The 22,706-nt window shown below is 37.2% G+C and overlaps 1 protein-coding gene across 2 annotated transcripts in view; it reads left to right on the top strand.

Moving 5' to 3' along the window:
- The window catches only part of SYNE1 (spectrin repeat containing nuclear envelope protein 1), a gene marked incomplete at its 5' end in the record, with an annotated part of 439,816 nt that overhangs the window by 90,186 nt on the left and 326,924 nt on the right, over positions 1 to 22,706 (top strand). For both annotated transcript variants that reach the window (XM_079147945.1, XM_079147948.1), the window contains 4 exons: positions 7,181 to 7,276; positions 13,308 to 13,391; positions 17,833 to 17,925; positions 18,926 to 19,104. In XM_079147945.1, the coding sequence (XP_079004071.1) occupies positions 7,181 to 7,276; positions 13,308 to 13,391; positions 17,833 to 17,925; positions 18,926 to 19,104 (452 nt within the window). The remainder of the gene's footprint in view (positions 1 to 7,180; positions 7,277 to 13,307; positions 13,392 to 17,832; positions 17,926 to 18,925; positions 19,105 to 22,706) is intronic.

Raw genomic sequence — 22,706 nt, forward strand, 5'->3', positions numbered from 1 at the left:
TTTTTGTGTTGTGAAATGATTTGAGAGCTCTTTTCCCCAAAGGAAAAAGCTTTTGGTAGAAAACTAAACAAGACGATGGTGAGCGAGGACCTGGATTGTTCAGGTGGAAGACAGGTGATTTTTACTCTTGTGGTTGCTAAGGGCTAAATCTTTAATGCTGAAAATCTACTTTATAGTTGTGTGATACTGGTCACTAAGAACTCAAAGATGGTAGAAAACATGTGGCTATCCACCAATGAAGGGGTGATATGCTAGTAGTGTTTCAAGGTAGCTTTCTATTTTTTTGCATGACAGACTCTCAGGAAAACTATGGTAGTTTCTGAAAAAAATAAAAAATAGGATTACCAAAGAGTCTAGCAATTCCACTTCTGGCTCTATGTCTAAAAGAACTGAAAGTGGGGCATTGAAGAGACACTGGTACATCTATGTTTATAGCAGCATGATTCCCAAAAGCTAGAAAAGAGAAGCAACTTGACATCCACTGACAAAGGGATGGAGACACAAAGTGTGTCATCTGTGTACCAAAAAAAAATTTTTTAAACCCCATTCAACCTTAAAAAGGAAGGAAATTGTCACCCGTGACAAGATGGATGAACCTTGAGAACATTATGCTAAGTGAAATGACAAATACTATATGATTCTACTCATGTGAGATTTCAAGAATAGTCAAAATTATTGAAAAGAAAGTATAGTGGTGCTTGCCAGGAGCTGAGGGGAAGCAGAAATGCTGATAGTCAGTGTGTATAGCATTTCAGTTTTGCAAAATAAAATACTTCTGGAGATGGTAGCACAATGATATGAAAATACCTCACTACTGAACTATTACACTAAAAAATGGTAGACATTTTAAATGTGAATTTTCGCATAATTAAAATTTATACAGAATAGCATAGAAATATAATCAGATTCCTCTGAAAATACTCATTCCTCTCTTACAGAATGAATTGATTTTTTTGGTCACTTATATGAATCTTATCATTGGGTGTGGAGAGGCTCTAAAATATAAATTGTTATGATCAGAACAGTTGTGCCTATTAATAAATTTAGACACGTGTCAGTCATGTTCCATTTGTGAACAAAATTAGTTTTAGATGACTTAACCCAGAGAAGAGGTCTATTGAGAGGATACTGGGTGCTTCAGAGTATAAGAAAAAGCTCACTTAGCAGGAAAGGGTTAAGTCAGCAGACCTGTGTTGCTCAAACCCTGCATATTCCAAAAAAAGGCCTGTCTTAGAAATGACCCTGACTGGCTACTGAGAGATAACCACTGAAAACTTGGAATGTTCTGCCTGATCAGAGGGCTTCTCCATACCTGTGACCTTGTGCCATACTGTATTTATAGTGAACATGTGCTTTTGTGTTAGGAGGTTTGGCTGTGCTGTATCACTTTGAATGGATTGTTTTATATTACCAATGTGATTTTGGTTAACACCTTTTTCTTTTCCTGGGGTTGGGAGTGAGAGAGAGGGCTGGAGTCTGAGTAGCTGATGCCTGGCACGTGGGAATTTTGTGCCTCTGTGATAGACCCCCAATAAAAATCCTAGACACTAAGGCATGGCTGAGCTTCCCTGGTTGGCAACACTTTGTGCTGAGAAAATAAGTGCATCTCCATGTGACTCTACTTCAGAAGGGGCAGGTCACTCACCTTGGAAATTGTGTGAATGGATTTTCCAGGATTTCACTCTATGGAAATGGCACCTCTCCCCTTTGCTGATTTTAATCTGTATCCTTTTGCTATAATAAACTGTAGCCATGAGCTTAACATTTTTTCTGAGTTCTTTGAATCCCAGTGAATCCCCAACCTAAGGGAGGTCCTGGGGACACCTAACACACTGGGTAACCCACAGGAACCTGGTGGTGCACAGGAGGCAATTTGGCCTGGCCATCTTCTAGATCCCAGCAGAGAATGTGACATCCCAAATCAGGGCGGAGTACAAACATGGCCATTCGGAGACATGATGACCTTACTAACATATGTTTAATACACACAGGCTTTCTTCTTTTGAATTTTAGTATTTCTTAAATCCACATTTGCTATTAACGTTTTTGTTTCTAGTCGAGTGGAAGGCACTTCATTTGAGCAGTCAATACCTTCCTTATTGATATTAAAGTCACGTTCGTAGGTTTGTGAATTGTCCTGAAAAAAATTAATGTCCATACCTGTATTTTTGTACTAGGCTTCCTGTCTAAAAAGGTGGCTCAAATTATAATCAACCTGGGCTCAAATCCCCAGTCAGTTAATAGTGGTGTGATCCTGGCCAATGCCTTAGTATAGCTGGGATTCAGATTCTTTGCTTTTAGAGAGAGACGAGTATTCCCACAGGCGCTGGTGTGAATATGGAGTGAGACAACAGTCTGTGCAGCAGTGCTTGGTACATTTAGACATTCAAAAGTATTTTATTAATTCTTCTTTCTTTTCCTTTCCCTATTAAAACAGCTACTAAATTTGATTGAACAAATACCTTAACCACAGAGACATCTACTAAATATTAGAATTCGTGTATGTAGTTTAAAAGACTCTTGCCATTATTTCCTTTATATAACAGCATTTTAAGAATTCTGTTTATTTATTTATTTATTTCTTGTACTGGTTATTGAACCCAGGGGTATTCTACCACTGAGCTGCATTCCAGCCCTTTAGTTTGGTTTTTAAATTTGAAGGAGGGTCTCACTAAGTTGCAGAAACTGACCTTGAACTTGCAATTCTTCTGCCAAGTAGCTGTGATTACAGGTATGCACCACATCTGGCTCATTTCATTTATAATTTTTAAATATGAACAGTCCTTAAATTTTCATTTCATGCAAAATTATTTCTGAAATCTTTTTTCATCAAATCATTCTCCTAACATTATTCCCTTACGGAATGTAATTATTCTTCAGGCATAAAATTGACATATAGCATAGCACATACGGCCATCCTTTCATGAATAAAATTGCAAAAGCAGATGGTAGATGAGGACTAAATATACATTGGTGCTTACAGACTAGTGAAGAGACAGGGAATACACACACACAAACACACACAATGAGAAAGAATATTTTCACCAAAGACAAGAAGCAGTCAGCCAAAATTATGTCAAAGATACCTGTACCTTCAGGCTTCACAAAGTTCAAGGAGAAACACTGGACTTCCTTGAGGTCCTGAGAGAATGTGTGAGGGTTCCATTGTGTGTCATCAAGGGGGCTGCATGGCAGGAGTGAAAGAGGAGGAGAAATGGAGAACAGGAGCCCCCAGGTCTGTTCCACTCAGTGAACAGCAGAGGGACTCGCCTGCACTGCCAGCTCTACTGCACAGAGGCCTGTGCATCTTCTCTGAGTTTGTGGGGATTTTTAGGGCCCACCCAGTTGTTTTAGCACAGAATACGGGGCTTAGATATGGTTTGAAGGAAGCTTTCTGGCTCTAAAGGGAAGTTTTTATCTTGTTGTCTCTCTGTCATCCTTCTGCCCACTGGGACAGGAGTCCATTCTTGGAATGACCTCAGACCTAGCATGAATAGGTTTGAGTTCCCCCTGCTATGGACAAAGGGAAAAAAATTCCCTAAATATTCTACAAGAAAGAACAGCTTATCACAATCTTACATTGATTTTAAAAAAAGAAGATAATTGTGGTCTTGAAAAGTGCTCAACAATTGACTCTCCAGTGCTTGAAAGCAGTAAGAACAAAATCATGCTGTCCTTATTTTCCATTAAGCCAGGCTTAGTAAATTATCCTCATTTCTATCTTTCTTTTGGCCTCTTGACCTATGACCTTCATTCAACCAAAGGAGTCATACTGATACAGTGCTTTGTATGTGACAAGAGACACATTTTAGCTAGAAGATTTTCTTTTAGAATGTTGTTCCAAAGAATAAAGTTGAACTAATCACAACAGGAAAAGTGTCCCCTAGTTGTTCCTGCACTATGTACAAACAATGCCTCAGGCAAAGTGGCATAGCCTGAGCACCTGCTGCATATTGGACAATGTGTAGGAGAGGACACTTACCTGGAAGGAAGGACTCCAGTGTCCTGTCTATGCAGGCAAAATTTTGTGAAGAACAAAGGACTTAGGATGAAATTGGCCCCAGCTGGGGTAGCTAGCCAGCTCCTGTAAGGAGGCAGGCTTGTCACAGGCAGTGGCCCCCAGGCCACTGACCTGTCCAACTGTAACTACTGATCTGAAGGCCAGGTCAGTGAGCACTGTAGAACATGTGTTCTTCAAAGTGAAAGAGACCTGTGCATGTTTAGTGGCACAATACATAGATACATACATTTAGTCACCTTTTTTGGGGTGTCAAATTGCTTTGAATATTTATTATTTCATGGGAATTTCCTATTTTCTTTAACTTCCTTTATATATTCACATTAAAATACTATGTGAAAAACTTAATTTGTATACATCCACTGCATGTATCACATATTTGTGAACGTTTCCCTGATTGCTTTATTTCATTTAAACTATTAGGATACAAATGGATACTTTGAATGAGAGATTATATTTGTAATGACTATCTATGACCAATACATTAATTTTGATTCTTATTGCACCAAAGAGTTTTCATTGTAATGGCTTCTTTTGTTATAAATAATTTTTATTTATATACTTAGATTATAAAATCACTCTTACGTTTTTGCTCTATAAGAAGCAGTGTGAGTGGTGGGATTCGAGATGGAATGATTGAAAAGGAAAGCAGTTATTTTTGAACATGTATTTTGCAGCATGAGAACAAAATGTGTTCAGCTGTTCATTTTATAAAGAGAGAAAAATACTTTTAAAATTAGAATTATACCACTCAGAGTCCATAATTCATGCAGTCAGAAGAGAAATATAAAGGCTCCATATGTAGAGAAGAAAGTCAATTTCAACAAAACGTGGTGATTAAATAGCTCTACATAGAACACATTTATTTAAAGAAAGGAAGACAGTTGATGGTCAGGAGTCAAACATTAAGGTCTGTGACAAGATTTAGCAAGAATCAGAAAATGATGGAGCCTGAACTCAGATGACGAATGAAAAGTGTTCCAGTTCTGTGAGATGTCTGAGAGCCCCTCCTACTGACCACCAACCTTAGCATCACCACTTTTTGGCTTCTTCTGAGCCAGGATAGGCCCTAATTCATGGTTCCATGAACTCCATGGCTCCAGCTCCATTTGAATGACATTCTTAAAAATATGAAAGACCCTCATGAATTGAACGTAGCATTGGCTCGTTTCTCCAGCAGAGGTGAAGGGTTTGCTCTGATCAGCTGTACTTTTGTGCTTATGCTCCTTTGGGTTCAGTGCTTCCAGGAGAAGGTTTGCTAGATGTGTCAGGCTGTGAAAGAGACCAGAGCCAACTTCCTTACCACAGGAGGATCAATGAGCACTGTCACAGCAGGTCACTGAGCTAAGAGTTGCCTTGGTGGGAATGTCCTACACAAGGGCTTCATCTTGTTAAACCCCAGTAAGATGGATGAGGTTGGTCCAGTTGGTCTAGGGTCCCTCCTGCTGTGCCTTCAGGTCCTGCTTTAATCTCTCTCTTACCTTATAGGCTGATGGTGACTGCATTTCTTTCCCTTATCTCACACCTTCCCATCCTGTAAAATATCTTTTTCTACAAAACTGTCAGTATACATATTAAAGCCCAAGCATTAAATCTTGAGGTTTTTGAATGTTGAGTTTTATCTCCACTGGATTGCTTTTCTTCTTGCAGTTATTAAAAGGTAATTGGTAATTATATTCAAAATAAAAAATTAAAGGGCCTGGTATAGTTCAAAAAGAAAGAGGGGAAAAAAGGAATTAAGGCTTATAGAAATGTCTCCCACACATCCCTCAAAAGAGCAGGAATGGAACCACCATATGACCCAGTTATCCCACTCCTTGGTATTTATACTTGGGAACTAAAATCAGCATACTATAGGAATGCAGGCACATCAATATTTATAGTACCACAATTCACAATAGCCAAGTTATGGAACCAGTCCAGACACCCATCAACAGATGAATGGATAAAGAAAATGGTATATATACACAATGACTGTTTTAGTCCACTTTTTTGTGCTGTTGTTGTTATTGCTGTGACCAAAAGACCTGACAAGAACAATGTAAAGGGGGAGAAGTTCATTTTGGCTCATGATTTCCAATGTCTCAGTCTAAAGATGGCCAACTCCATAGCTCTAAGCCCATAGTGAAACAGAACATCATGGCAGAAGGGCAGGGTGAAGGAGAGCAGCTCAGGACATGCAACAAGGAGGTAAAGAGATCTCTGCTCACTGGGGACAAAATATATACCCCAAAGGCATGCCCCCATTGACCCACCTCCTCCATCTACACCTTATTTACCTAAAGCTACCTCCTGATTAATCCATATCAGTGGACTAATCCACAGATTATTCTACAACTCTCATAATCTAGCCCTTTCACCTTCAATGTCCTTGTACTATCTCACACATCAGTTTTTGGAGGACAGCTCATACCTAAACCATAGCAATGGAGTTTTACCATAAAGAAAAATGAAATGGTATCATTTGTGGGTAAACACATGAAATGGGAGAAGATTTCTAAGTCAGACTCAGAAAGTCAAGGGTCAAATATTTTCTCTCATATCTGGAAGCTAGGGAAACATAAGGAGGCAAAAATGTGGTAAACCATGAAAATGGAAGGGAGATCAGTGGAGTGGAGGAGGGGGCTTAAGGACGGGGAGGACAGGAAAGGAAAGGAATTGTGGAATGAGATGACCAAACTATGCTCAGTGTACCTTGGAAAATTCCACCATTAGGTATACTATGAAATAGCAATTTATAAAAATAATAAATAGCCAAGCACAGTGGTGCATGCCTGTAATCTCAGTGACTCAGGAACATAAAGCAGGAGGATCACAAGTCTGAGGTCAGATTGGGCAACTTAGTGAGTCTCAAAAAAAAAAAAAAAAAAAGAAGAAGAAGAAGAAGATCTGGGGGTATAAAGCACCCCTGGGTTTAATCCCCAGTACAAAAATGAATAAATAGATGGGGGAAGGCCAGTAGAGGAGGGGGGCGGGATGGAGGTGGGAAAGAAGGGGAGGGAAGAAGAAGGTACTGGGGACTGAAGTGGGACAAGTTACATTCCATGCATGTGTGATTATGTCAAAATGAACCAACTATTATGTGAGGCAATGATGCACTATGAAAATATAGTTTTTTTTTCTCCTACGAATTTCACCATGAGCAGCATTTTGATTTTGCAGCGGAAGCCTCCCATGGTAGTGGATGATCTTTTTGAAGACATGAAAGATGGAGTCAAACTGCTTGCTCTCCTAGAGGTCCTGTCTGGTCAGAAACTGGTAAGATTTTTTTTTTTTTAACCAAAGGTATCAATTAGTTTTATTTGTAATTTGGGGATTGAGGGGTTGGAAGAGTAAAGGGTACTGACCAAATAAAAGGAAGTTTTCTTTTGTAAACGGCAATATACTAGAAACTCAAATCTACTGGCCACTTCTAGGAACAAGGAATAAACCTCTTTGTTCTTGTAAGTTCCTAATGGACTGAAAACATATTAGTAATAGCAACTTGAGAAGTAGGAATAAAGAACAGATCAGTGACCTGACATGGCTAACTATTGCATCTGCACAGTATCCTATAAGATTTGCTGCAAGTTAACAGCCTCCTCACTTAAGTGTTTGCTTTTCATTGGGAAGGATTGTTAGTCCATCTTTAGGTGTTTATATAGTTGTTTGCTGGAAACTGAGCTTGAAAGTAATGTGGCATTTTCATATTCTTGTTAACCTCCCCTATCATCAATCACTTGCAACAAGAACAGCATGTTCAGAGTCATTTGTTTTTATATGCTACAGAACCAACAGAGTGAAAAACAACATTGGCAGTGAGCTATAAAGTATATTTTTCAGTACATTACTGAATAATAAAATATTTATTTTTTCTTGCATGTGCTTTTCAGATAGAACAGTAAGTAGTTTATAAACATAAATTATTTATAAATTTAAGTTTACCGTTATTGGAAAAAGGAGTTCAGGAAATAATCTTCAGAATGATCTACATCACACTGGACATAAAGTCAGAAATTGGCAGTACTTTTTTTTTTAATCTCTCATATCTTGGCAATCATTATTGCTTGGATAATTAAGTTTTTTTTTTAAGTTTGTAAGAGTGTTTTTGCCTGAACATAACTTTCCAGTTAATTTTGTATAGGGAGTCAGTCATCAAAATAATTTTTGTGATACATTTATTGAAAATACAAATCAGTAAGATTTGGGGGTAAACCATTTATTTATCTAATTGGATTCTCATAGTAGCAGATACATTTGGTGTACTTGTCTCCTCTCAGCTCCCCTTTGATTTCAGTTATGTCGGTGGTGAACATTTCCCATACACTTGACAGCATCTCACCTCAAGCATTAGTAGTATCTGTCTGGATTCCTGCCTGAGGGCTTTTATCAAAGCCACAAGTTGACAAGGCAGCCCTGAAGTATAGGAGAGTTAATGGTCCCAAAGGATCCTCAACCAACAGAGATAGGAGTCTGGGAATAAATGCTCCAGCTTTGAATTTTTCTTTACTTTTTTTTTTTTTTTTTTTTTTGGGGGGTGCTGGGGATTGAACCCAGGGCCTTGTGCTTGCAAGGCAAGCACTGTACCGACTGAGCTATCTCCCCAGCTCCCCAGCTTTGAATTTTGATGAGGGACACTTTTTACACATGTCTCATTAAATTCCCTGAGGGCTGTCCAACGGGGTCAAGCTCCAGTTACTCACAAAGGTAACTTCCAGTAGCACTCCTTATATTGACTTTCCCCACTTCCTGGTCTTACATTTCACACATCCTCACCCCGGTTACCAGGAAACAGTTCACCAATAAACTACATGTACCCAAGTCCTTGTCCCAAGCTCTACTTTGAGATGAACCATACAGAACATATATGAACAGCCAATTTATTACGTAGACATATTCATGAGCTCAATAAGTCAAATAAGCATCAGGATACCAGAAACATTAGACTGAAATAATACTCCCTTGATTATGTGATAAAACTGGCCATCTTCCAAACTTCCTCAATTAAGCTATTTATTTGAAGGTTGAGGGAGCCTTGACAGGAGTATTCAAGTATATGTCATTATATTGTCAAATATAATTCTGCCATTGTACTTGCCCAACAGTCTATAGAAATCTTGATGGACATTTAATTGCCAAGTTAGATTATTTAGAAAAATTGTATATTTTTGAACAGAACAATTTTACTTCTGTTTAAATGCCCTACATATTTGGACATAGTTATAACTGTGGAATCTTAAGGCTAGATTCTTAATGAAACTCAGCATTCTTAGTTAACACTTAGGGAAACTGAGACATACTAGGGCAATTTCCAGTATAGTCTTTACTATTTATGTATTTAACATAAAATTTATGTATTTAACCCTTCAACAGTTTGAATTAAATGCATTGAATTTTTTCTGAAGTTATAAAAATGCTTTAGCAATGGTGATTTTGATTTAAATTTTGTACATGTGTACGTGATGGTTCAGGAGCACACAGAGAGGAAGCATCGTGTAAAGAAATGAGCACTCTGGGCAATCTTTTGGGGCCATAAAGGGAGCATGTGAGCAAGTGCCTTGTCCCCAGGAGTGTTAAAATGGTCAGGAACTCTACAGCTACCGCAGGGGCAGAACTACCGCGAACATCGTAGTTAACCTCACAGTCACATAGCCCTGGCCTCTGGCTTTGACCATGATCATCCAGAAAAAGTGGACAAAGTGGTTGGCCTCCTCTTCACTGCCCCCATCTCAGGGTGAGTGGAATCTCAATATCTTTGTACCCTGTAAGAAGCCCCTGTGACTCCCTTGTCTATGATTTTATTGAAGACCTTAGGGGATTTTAAATTTTAAAATTGTTATTCTTAGATTTCTCTACATCCCTGGACTATGAATTGTGGAGCATTTATTCTTTAAATGAACTAATGATTATGCCTTTGTTCACACATAATCTACAGACTTTAATTTTAATTTTGTCCATAAGATATTTTTAAGAATGTGAGCAATTTCTATCAAAATGTAGAAGCCATAGAATCAATATGAACAGATTAAGAATCACGGAGAAATTTCTTGCTTTCCTATTTTGTTGATCTCTGAAGTGTTTTTAGAAAGCCTTAACACCTCACACTCAAGAGAAGCCTAATAATCCACTTAAGAGTGAACAATGGGCACCTTTAGGAAATCTTGAGCATCAAAAGCTCCTTCATGTTCACCAGGGAACTATTAGTCATTAACCACTCATGTTGAGTAAATCAATTCTGCAATAGGGTTTAGCATGGTCTTCTGAACTTTTTTTTTTTTTTTTTTTTTTTTAATGCTGGGGATTGAGCCCAGGGTGCTCTACCCCTGAGCTATGTTCCCAAGCCTTTTATTTTTTATTTTGAGATAGGATCACAATAAGTTGCTGAGGTTGGCCTCAAACTTATGATCCTCTTCCCTTGGCCTCTGATTCACTGTGATTACAGGTGTGCATTTAAAGAACATTTCTGTAGTCTCTGTTATGGATAAGGAACTACCTCATGCCTTCTAAGGGAAATATAGATGAATGAAACATGGTTGGTGCGTGCAAAGAGCTTGGAGCCTAGTAGTAAGAAAAACTAGTAGTATTTAGGATAGGTTAGTTGTACAAAAATAGACACAAATGTAAGATGAGAAAACACAATAGATATTTACATGTTCGTCACTTAGCAAGGAAACATTTGAAGAAAAAAAGCAAAGTTTGCCCTACTAGATATCAGATCTTAAAATGATACTGTGTCATTTTAGATGGTGTGATGATTGACACAAGGATGGTCACACTGATAAAAACAGTGGAGTCTAGAAACAGAATAAATGAAACCTGAGTGTATGGCTGAGGTAGTTGTCACATAGATACCCCATTCACTGGTGTTGAGTTCTGCTTCTTCAGGTATTAAAGTATAACATCAGAGAAGCCCGCCAAGGCAAGCATATGCATATTAAGCAGATTTTATTTAAAAGTAGTAACACAGACTTCTCCCCAGAGGGAGAAGGAGGCCATCGCTGATGTTCTAGAATCCCAAGAAGTGAGTGCACCCTGCATCTTTTATAGATTAGGGTCTCCTTTGTTCTGTTCTCTCCCCACCATCCCTTATCTTTCTTCTTCCTGCCTAAGTGACTAGACCCAGGAGTTGCAGGTAACATGGCAAAAAAGGTGAGAAGCAGATGGCAGGGGGAGGGGCCAAAGGGAGATTGAGGTAGGGCCCCAGGGGACATTAATTAGCAATTCCCTGCCTGCAACAGTTTGGGAAGGGTAGTTAGGGAGGTAACCTTGGTGATCAAAAGGGACTGGAGACCCTGACACATTCCCATCTTCCAGGGGTAGTCTCCAACTTCCCAGACTGGCCTTCATTCTTCCATTTGATCAGATTCCCTATTCTACACTAATTGCCTAGCCTCAATTCTGGTTTCAACATCTGGGATGTGCAGTGGTATTATTCAATGAATAGAATGGTAAAAATTATTGTTTTAGATATCTGTCAAAATAAAGTGTTGAAGAGGGTATGAATCAATAGTGTTGTTTGACAAGAATGAGAAAGAGTGAAACCACTTTGGAAAAATTTGAAATTATCTCACAAAAAATAAGAGTTACACTCCCTCTGACTTGGCAGTTCTCCTCTTAGGTATTATACATCCAAGAAAAACTGTGCTTGTACAAAAGACAGTAAGTACAGCATAGATCATTATAACCTGTATAATATAATATCCTGGAATAACCTAGGTTCACACGAGAGGGAGAACATATAAATGGCCCCTTATGGCTGTCAAAATGCATGAAATACAGAAGAATCTCAGCAAGACAATGTTACATAGAAAAGCAAGTTTCCAAGGATTAATACAGTACCGATCTATGTAATAGTTTAAAATCAAATGAAGGTCCATTATGAACGTATGAGAATGAAGTGAAGCTACACAAAATGGAAAGTTTTGGACTGGGTTTAATGCAGTGGTTGTCCTGGGGAAAGAAAGACAAGATGATAAGAGACATGTAGTTATATGGAGGGATGAGGCTCTCATACTGAATTGTGGGTCCTAGTTTTGTTTTAGTTGGCAGATAAATGTTTTTGTGTGTGTGTGTGTGTTGCAAAAGATAATTAAGCAAACTAAATAAGTGGGTTGTGTATGGACCAATGATAAAGCTATGCCACGTGTAAGAGAGTTTCCAGTGAAGAATAAATAAAAATGTTAAGAAGTATATGTTCTATTTAAATATTTCTTTTAAATTGCATCTTTACATTATTACCCAACACACTGTTCATTTATATTAAGAGATATTTCGTTCTGAATTTCAATGGGACATTACCTAGAGCTATAGGGTGTCAGAGAGGACTATTTTGCAAGCTTTGCAACCAGAGAAACACTGCTTCACCTTAGTTAGGATGGTGTTTGTTGTGAACGTAAAGAAGGGCAACAATATCGACTTCACTAAAATTACTTTGAGTTTCCAAATCAATGGTGTGACTCAGAGAGAGCACAAATACATTTTGGTAACTTAAAGGCAGATGACAGAGTATCCAGGTCCCTGAACACAATCTTGTGTATAACATTTTCATTTATACTATCCTGTTTTTTCACCTGAACTTGAATTCATGTGTTTTTGGTCAATCAAATGAAGAAACGTTACTAATACTGTTAGTATCTTTGCATAGGTACATGACTGTTTAAAAAAAAAAAAAAGTGAGTGACCAAGAGTAATTTTCCTGCAAACGTTTCCTGACCTCTAGGGGCACCAGTCTCTGTAGACAGCATGGGACTTCGTGAATTTCTGCTCTCAGTCATGCAGAAGCCCAAAGGTAGCTGCATTCACAGAGAAGCTGGGAACACATGTCTTTATAAGGCAGGTGTTAGCGTGCTGTGGGATAGTGCTCCTTCGCATATTTGCTCATACTGAAGAAGCTGAATAATGTCCGTTGCTTATGAATTGTCTTTGTGTGTGTGTACATGTATATGTGTGTGTGTGTGTATGTACGTATGTATATATTTGTGTGTGTGTGTGTGTGTGTGTGTGTGTGTGTGGGTGTGTATGTACCTGGGATTGAACTCAGGGGCACAGAACTCAGAGACACATCCCCAGTCATATTTTGTATTTTATTTAGAGTCAGGGTCTCACTGAGTTGCTTAGTGCCTCGCTGTTGCTGAGACTGGCTTTGAACTGGTGATCTTCCTGCCTCAGCCTCCCGAGCTGCTGGGATTACAGGCATGTGCCACCATGCCCAGCTCAAGTATATTTTTAATCCATTTAGATTTTAAAACAATTTTTTAATGTGTGCCTTTCCCCGTCCCCCCCCCCCCCCCCGTTCTTTTCCTTTTCCCAGCCTTGTGAACAAGGACGCCGTATGAAACGAATCCATGCAGTGGCAAACATTGGCACGGCCCTCAAGTTTCTGGAAGGAAGAAAGGTAAGCGATAATACAGAACACTTGGAAGAAGGCTGGGCATACCGAGGTTTCTAGAAGTAGCTGTGATTTCTAAGAACTGCCAGCTATCTATGCAGCAAGGACACATGATATTATTATAAAATAATTTTGGATTTATAGAAAAGTTGCAAAAAAGGGGTTTCGCATCTACACTTCACTCAAATTGCTCTAAAGTTAAAAACGTATGCAATCGTAGTACTGTAATCAAAATAAGGGAACTAAAATCGGTGTGATATGGTAACTAAAGCACAGACATTAGTCTAATTCCATCAGTTTCCCCCTGTTGCTTTATTTCTGCTCCAGGACTCAATTCAGAATCACACAGTGCATTTAGTCATCTCTTTATTCAATGATGAGTCCTAATTCTTTCTTGGTCTTTCGTGACCTTTGATAATTTTGATACCGCTGATCAGTTATTTTTGCATAATGTCTCAATTTGGCTTTGTATATTTTCTCATGATTAGGTTGAAGTTATACACTGTTGGCAGGAATGCTAAGGAAGTAATATTGTATTCTTCTAGCATATCACATTAGTGAGTGCAGAATTCCGATATGCCATTGCTGGTTACATAAAACCCTGATTACTTGATATATAATGAAATGCCAAGACTATAAAGAACAGAAGTTATTTAACTCACAGTATTGCAGGCTGGGAAGGCCAAGAGCACGCTGCAGGTATCTGTTCAGCATCTAGTGAGGGCCTTCTTGCTGCATCACAACATGGCAAAGACAGAAACCTGGAAAAGCATGGGTCAGCTCAGCTTCCTTTTCCTATAAAGCCATTGGCCCCATCAGGGCAACCAGTCCCAGGCTAATGGCTTATCTGATCCTAATCACCTCCCAAAGGCTGCATCGCCAATGCCATTGACATGAACTTGAGGATCAAGTTTCCAACACATGAAATTTGAAGGACACATGCAAATCATAGCAGGTGGTGTCTGCCATGATTTCCATGGTAACATTACTATTTTTTCCTCTTACAGTTGATGAATACCTTAGAGGAGATAATTGAGACTGGTAATTCTCTACTTCCCCTCTAACTTTTGTGATTTTTGTATCAATATCCTTCAATAAATATCTCTGTGTTCTTTGCCTACTGGTAATTTTATATTTCCCTTATTCCATCTACATTCATTGAAATTGTTCTGTAAGAAAAACAATGTTCTTCCTCCCCCATTCTATTTATTGACTTATTCATCTCCTTATTTCTTTCAACATGGACTCATGTAAATTTGTCCATGCAATCTTATAATCAAAGAGTGTTATTATTATTTTCTTGCTCAAATTGTTCCAGCTTTTCCTTTGGCTGGCTTCTTCAAGCACAAAGAAGTGCTTAAAATGTTTTGGTAACTACAGATGATTCTGTCCCCCCCCCCCCCCCCCCCCCCCCCCCCCCCCCCGCCGTCTTGGTGTCATTCTCTAAGGAGGGTTTGTTCCTGTTACTGGTGGATGGTGTTTAAGAACCTGGATCTAGGGTTTTGCTCATTGTAACTGGGGTGTCGTTACTCCTGGGTCTTCGTAGCAGACAGGTCTCAAAATATATATGTTTACTCACCTCTGAATATGCTCATATCTTTGCTTTCCCCGCCCTCTCTCTCAGTATGTATGCATACATATATGTACACATATACATGTAAGGCCTCTCCTGTGTGTGTTTGTATGTGTATATATAAAACCACTAGTTCAAAGTGATACCTCTGATTCCAGCCCATAAGGCTTATTGTAGATTCACATGCTTATTTGTTTCTGTTTTCTCTGACAACGAGAGACCTGGTTGTCATCCACAATATATTTGCTTATTCTTTTAACCCTACTATAGACATAAAATAGTTTCAGAATTGCCAATTCATATACTTGTGAGAAACAGATTTACTCACTGGAAGTCAGTATAGTTCTTTTTGTCCTTAGTCTTACACTCTCCAGTCAAAAGACTGTTTTCCAAATGTGCTTTAGTTAGTTCTATTCTTCCACATCCCTTGCAGTGTGCTTGCATTAGTAATTTCTAATAGTTTATGTTCAATCATTATTACTTATATTCCACCTTGTACCCCCCCACACACATATCCTGGTTCGCTTTAATTATTTTTTTAATTTTAGGAAGTGAGACATTACCATGATTCTAAGAGTAAAAACCACAGTAGTGAAAATTCTTTCCTCATCTCTCTTCCATTCTCATTCGTTGACCTCTAACTCCATTTCTCACCTCTCTTAATCAGCCCCTCTATTTACGACACCCTTTATATACTTTTTTATTTCACAAATAAGATGTGTTTTCACATGTTCCCTCTTTTCCTACATGAATAGTAGAATTCCATTGGTGTATTTTCCCATTTTTATTTAGAGTGTATCTTGATAATCACCCCAAAATGGTTCATGAATATTTCCACGATTCATTTTCACAGCTGCATAGTATACTATTGCCTGGATATGCTATAGTTTGTTCAACCACTCTTTTGTGAATGGGCACTAAGGTTGTTTCTAATATTTTTCAAACACAGTGATGCAATTAATAAATATGTACATAAGTACTTTCATATTACTAGAGGCATGTATTTTCTAAAAGTGAGTTTGCCAGGTCAAAAAGTAAGTGTGTGTGTAATTTTGTTAGATACTTCCATATTTCCCTCCAAAAGGGCCTCACCAATCCTCTCAGATTTGGCCCTTTCTGCTTTGTGGGAATTTAGGATGTCTTACTCGTCAATACCAAAACCAACTTTATAAACAGATGCCCACATACTTCTGGAAAAGGGAATTATTCCATTACTTTCTTTCAGTCTATATGTACTAAATTAATTTATTCACTCCATAAATGTACAATTAAGTACTTTTTACAAGATAAGAACTTGAAGAAAACTTAGATCCTGGCCCTTAAATAACTTATGTTATGAAAAGTTGGCAATGCAATAAATTAGGACAAAGTTCAGTGAGTCTTGCAAACTTCATGCCCTAGACAGATTCCAGGAACTAGGATCAGGTCGAAAAATACTCTTAGCTCCTTATACAATATTGGACAGTGTTTTCAAATCATTCTAACCTCATTCCTATTGAAGGGATTCTCCTCTTCCTGCTCACCCTGTATTAGTTTTTCATAGAAAGCAGAGTAAAGCCTTCTTGAACAGGATATTAGAGGCTTCCAGGATATTAAGTCTTCCATTTCCGCTGTATAACAAGAATGCTTTAATTCACTCTGAGAAATATTTATTGGTTAGAATAGAAAAACAAATTTCCTCTTGTTAATATCTTATAGAAAACCGTAAAGACTTAATCTATGAAAGACATTTTTCTGAGGACTCTTTCCACTAAAGACTTGTTCTCACAAGGTCCATTTTCACAGAACAACCTGAGGAAATTAAAAATAAATAAATACAGGAATCATATTTCTAAAGTTAACATTTGACTAGACACAAGGTATTACAGTTGAATATATGATAAGCATTTTTAACAATAAATAATTCATAAACTTGTAAACTTTAATCACACACCTCATGAATTCTTGGCTGAGAATTCTTGAGCTACATGACTGAGGGGTATGTCATTATCTTTGTTTTTCCTAATTTGTTTAGGGTTTATGAAAACGATGCTAAAAGGTTGTTGATTATCTGCTATAGACATTGATGGACATAGAAGTTCATTTTTCTTGGACTTAAGAAACGACATTTTTAATAATTGGGAAAGCATAAAAATTAATAAGTAAGGATGTTTGTAGACAGATTGGAATCTATCCAGAATGCTTTATAGTACCATTGCCCAAAAGTAGAGAACTAAATACTAATGATCTCCATTTTACTATTTCTTGGCTTTCCTTTGTTCTCTGAAATGTGTTCTCAAACTCATGCTCTAAATTTACTACCTTTTATTCCCTTTGAACAAGTAATGCTGATTTTGGAAGATTATTTATGTGTGTATATCATCTTCTCCCTTTGTTTTTCATGTCAGTCCATGTACAGAGGATCACCGGTTAGTACAAATTTTAGAACTTTTAATTCCTGATTTTTATAGGTAAAAGAGAACATAAGTTTCATGCTATTTGGTAGCAATTAAAAGTAAGTGCATCTTCTTAAACTACTCTTCATGGTTTCTTTTAAGTTCCAGCCAACCTCTAAATGCAAAGAATAACCATTTTTTGTTTGGCAATTTTTGTTGATAATTCCTTGCATGATATTTTATTTTTCAACTTTAAATTTAAAAAAAAAAAAGTTTTTGAGATTTGTTTAGTGGTTGTGACATTTTGTGCACCTAACAAAGGCACCAGAAAGTCTCACTGAAACCATGTGCTTGTATGTTTTCACGGCTCACCCTACTTACTCTTGTGTACCACCTCATGACCCCAAACCTTACTGGTGTCTAATACAGTCTAATTATTGTGTAATTAAATGGGGTATCATATTCTAGTGCATTACTAACAGTTTTTCTTTTTCAACAGATTAAACTGGTTAACATTAACTCCATGGATATAGCTGATGGCCGACCATCCATAGTTCTTGGATTGATGTGGACCATCATTCTGTATTTCCAGGTATTGTGCTACCATTTCTTTTTTAGTTGATGTAATGTCATGGAAGAAGAGAGTGGTAGACGTTTTAATAATGTTCTCTTTCACCATAGCTTTGGGCTGATCCTTAACTTAGCAGATATGCTACCTTTATACATACATGGTATTCTGGTTGCAAGAGAATTTCCTCTTCTCTCTTGAAACCCTCCATCTCAAGATACTCCACTCTGAAAAGTAGGTCAATCTCAACGGAGGTGGATATAAGCATAGAAGGAGTTCAGGAATTTTCTTTTTTCTCTGGGAGTAGGTCTAAGTTCCTGTTGAATGCAAAGGGGCAGATTAACTTCCATTCCATGCAGAATAATTGTTCTAACAATTAGGTTTTATTTTATTAATTGTGTCAGTCATTTTCCATTTTTACAACAAAATAACTGAGGCAGGGTAACTTATAAAGAAGACTACTTAACTCACACTTTGGGAAACTGAAAGACCAAAAAGCGGTGGCCAGCTCTGATGAGGGCATGTGGCTGCATCACATCAGGACAGATGGCATCATGGCAGAATCTTGTGCCAGAGGGAGAGATCACATGGTGAGATAGGAAGCCAGAGAGATCAAGAAGGTGCCAGGCTAACAACACTCTCATGAGAACTAACCAAGGTCCTAGGGCAGCTCCCCCAATGACCTCCCAGTAGGCTCCGCCTCCTAAAGGGCCAGCACCTGCCAACACTGCTACATGGAGTACCATGCTTCCAACATATGAATTCTCAGGGGACATACTCAGATCACATCCAAACCAGTGTATCAGTGCATTTCATGCATTTGACAAATATTTAGGACTGTAAGATACAGGGGCACAGTGAGAAGTCCAAAAGGAGTAAAACATCAACTGTGCCTTGTAAGAGCTCACATTTCATTGGTGGTGTTAGGGGTCAGATATCTCATTTTTATTGGGAAAAGTATACTCTGAGGAAAGAAGACCAAAGATAATTCTTATGTTTTTGCTGTCTGTGAACTTGTGCACAGATTGAAGAGTTAACCAGCAACCTGCCACAGCTACAGTCTTTGTCCAGCAGTGCCTCCTCTGTGGACAGCATCGTCAGCTCCGAGACCGCCAGCCCACCAAGTAAGCGCAAGGTGGCCACCAAGATCCAAGGAAACGCCAAGAAGGCGCTATTAAAGTGGGTTCAGTACACAGCAGGCAAGTAAGTACCAAGAGTTTGTTTGAATTTGAACCCTGTGAGTTATCAATTTATCACTTATTATATCTTTTAATGATTGCAAAATTTGGAAAGACATTTGAATGAATGACTTCGCCTTAGCTCTTGTTTCGCTGTCCTTAAATTAAAATGTAAACATGAGATCATCTCTAGTAGTCTAAGAAAATGTTCTAATAAAATTAATTCCTTCTTTGTTCATGTGATTGGGCCTGATTGATTAAACTGATTAGTACTTCACTTTTGATTAGTGACCTGAGAGGTAATTCTAATCATGTCATTGTTTAGGTTTTCTTTTCCTATTAAATAATCTTTGCACAAATAAATTACAAGCTCAAACTTGATGATCTCTTCAAAAGACTCTTGAGTTCTATTTAGTAATAAAATTAAGAAAGATCCACATTCTGAAAAAATATTGTATTTGTTTTTATTTCCTGAAACTTTCTAGCAATTGTATCCTTTAATCTTCACCCTTTGTTCTTATATCTAGAATGTAGATTCCTTTGTCAACTCTAGCTTTATGAGTTGAAATTCAAATTTATGCAGGTATACATTTTGTGATGATGGTAGATAGAAAATCACTACTCTCAAAAAGAATCTTCCTATAGTGATTCCAATGGGGTGCATTGATCATAGCAATATTTTGTGGTCTGATGAGGTAAGTGACAAGCTTATTCACATAAAAGTTGTGCATTGTTTGATTTTCCTAAGCAACCTTTAATATTAACTTACCTTCTATTTTGCTTCATGTGACTAAATCTAATATGAATCTGATTATCTACTTTGGGAAAACAGTTGTAAATAAGGACTTATAAAATACCGAGGTGCTAAAACATAGGGAGTTCTATTTTTAAAATGTTTGAAGGGCATAAATAAGGAGAGAGAAAAAAAAACTAAACATAGAGAAGATGTAATTAGTATTACTGATTTATGTAGTTTTGTTTAGCTTTTAAAATGTGTTAGTTGTTTTCTAATTTGGGGTATATACTTATGATTCAGAGGAGACAAAAATATTTCTGAAAGTAAATCTATGTGGCTCTTTAGACTCTGTAGTAGAAATGAAAATTAAAAACCCTTTCCATACTGTTGGTGCACTATCTGTTTATAAACACATTGGGCTTCACTAATCTATCGTAACCTAACTAGACAGGGACAAGCAATAGCCTAAGTGGAAAACTGATGACCACATGCTGACGTTTGTCACAATGCTATTGCAATTAAACTTGGTAATAATTCAGTGTGATATTCTGCTGTCCATTGTGCCACATGGCATTACACTAATCAAAAATAAGTTGACTTTTATTTAATAACATAGTGGCTTGAAGTAAACTCAATTTAATGTTGGGTTTCTAAGATGTACAGGGATATGGTGACAGCTCAGTTATTCCTGCAACTAAAATGTTTGTGACATCAGTGAAAGTTGTATTTTCCTTATCTGTTTAATGTCCAGTATCATGGACCTGAGGGGTGTCCACCCATCAATACAAGGATAAAATCCATTTCTCAGGTAGCTGTGTAAATTGTAGTGCTTAGGGAGGTGACTCTGTCATGAAAATTCTGTAAGAACAAATAGCTTTTATGCCACCCAAATTGTTGATAATCGTTATACAGGCTGTCTTTTACACTATCCCTGTGTACCCTTTCCAAGTAACTTTTACCTGACATGGACAGAAGACTTTGGGATCTGTACCCATTTCAGTATATTCATGACAACTCTCCTGAAATTGTTATCTTGTGTGGACTCCATGGTCTGGATCACTGTCACAGGACAGATGATAGGAAAGTGGGGAATGAGAAAATATTTAGAAAGCACCCAATTGATGGTCAAAGTGCAGTCACTGTCTTCACACAAAATTTTAAAAGATTTCAGAAATAAATCAAAAACCGTGTTAGTAACATAAAATCATTAAGCCCTCTGTTTTCTTTGTTTTTTTTTTTTAGCCAATTTCATGGACTGCTAGTACATGTTCTCAGAAATAAAAGCATTAAGTTAAACCATTTCCATACCTATTATTAACTAAGAAGAACAGTTATGTTTTAACACAGAAGTAAATCAGATAATCAAACAAATGAAGATATGAACATGCAAATTCATTCAAAATAACCTGAAGTAGATATATAGCAGAGACCAGAATTGCCTGTAAACTGGAGAATTTCATCACTTCTTTAAGTTATGCACAAGCTTTCCTTGGGTTTGTAAGATTCTAAAAAGGGAAGTTCATATTAAAACTAGAAGATTTTAGAAATATTGACTACTACTTTGATCTAATAAGAAATGGTGTTTGTCTTCACACATATATACACATAAACACATATATTATTTATTTCAGCAAATAAAACAGGAAAAAAATGCACTGAAACGTTTTAATGATTCCAAGATAGGAAACGTTTAAGGAAGCATTTTAAATATTTCTTTTTGAAAGTGTCTAAAACAATAAACAAGTTCAAGAAAACATTAAATAACATGGTGAATATTTATTAGCCAATCATTTATTTGTGCCCTGTTTAATTAAGTTAAAAACTAATTTGAAGTGGCTTAAGGAGTCGGGAATATTTTTAAAAGATGAAATGTGAGCAAAGGATAAATATAGGTAGAAAAATAAGATGAAGAGGTAATGCACCAATGAAAAGATAACAAGGAAAGACTTTTCAACCTGTGTGGATATCTGTTGTCTGCTCAAGGAATTTGTATCCATACTGCCAAAGAACCAAGAGAAGATTAAGAATTATAATTATTTTAGTCTTGCATACAGTTGTTTTTAAAATATCTGTTTGTAAAACCAATGATCGGGTCCAATGATGCCACTTTTAGCACAAGATATTTTATGTGAACTTAATGAACATGGGTAAAATATGTTTTAGAGTGAATCTAAAGCTTCTTGAGATAAATATTTAAGGACACTTACCAACTTTTTAAGGAGTATGTTATAGTAGTTTTTATGGAAATTTTGAGGATCTGGTAAAATCTCAGAGATGTTTTGTTTTATTTAGGAACAACTTTAAAGTTAATGTCACTAATTTTTGAAAGACTCTATTAGAAGACTTTATCCATCAATATTCCCTAACCAAGTGGTCACAATGAAAGGTCCTGCATTTAATCATGGGTGTTGCCCATGTGCAAAATCATCCTTGCAACTCTTTTTGGAACTTCTCTTATAGTTGGTAAATTATATATAGAAAAATCGCTCATGATTTGGCCTCATTTCTGTTTTCAATCACAATGTAGTATTGCCAGCTTGAACTACTTTCTCAATTGTAACTGACCTTGAACTAATCAAATCCATCACCAAAGAAAAAAGATTTTTCAACAGAGCATTGCTCTCAAGACAGAATTTTAAAGTAATTTGATTGGTGGGATAATTGGAGTTATCATCTGCAATTGTGTGAACTGTGGCTCTTTTGTGACCACTTTGTATGTATGATCACATCCATTTGCCATGGTACACTCTGGTATGTTGGATATGACGTATTCATATCATCTTAGTCTGTTAGAACTTGGGGCTATATGACATAGTGTTGTTTATCATTAAAAATGTGTTGGATAGAGTTTCTTCAAAAAACACAGAGTGGTTAATTCTTGTCACTTTTGG

This window comes from Sciurus vulgaris (assembly GCF_902686455.1).
Source record: "Sciurus vulgaris genome assembly, chromosome: 7".
Lineage (NCBI taxonomy): Eukaryota > Metazoa > Chordata > Mammalia > Rodentia > Sciuridae > Sciurus > Sciurus vulgaris.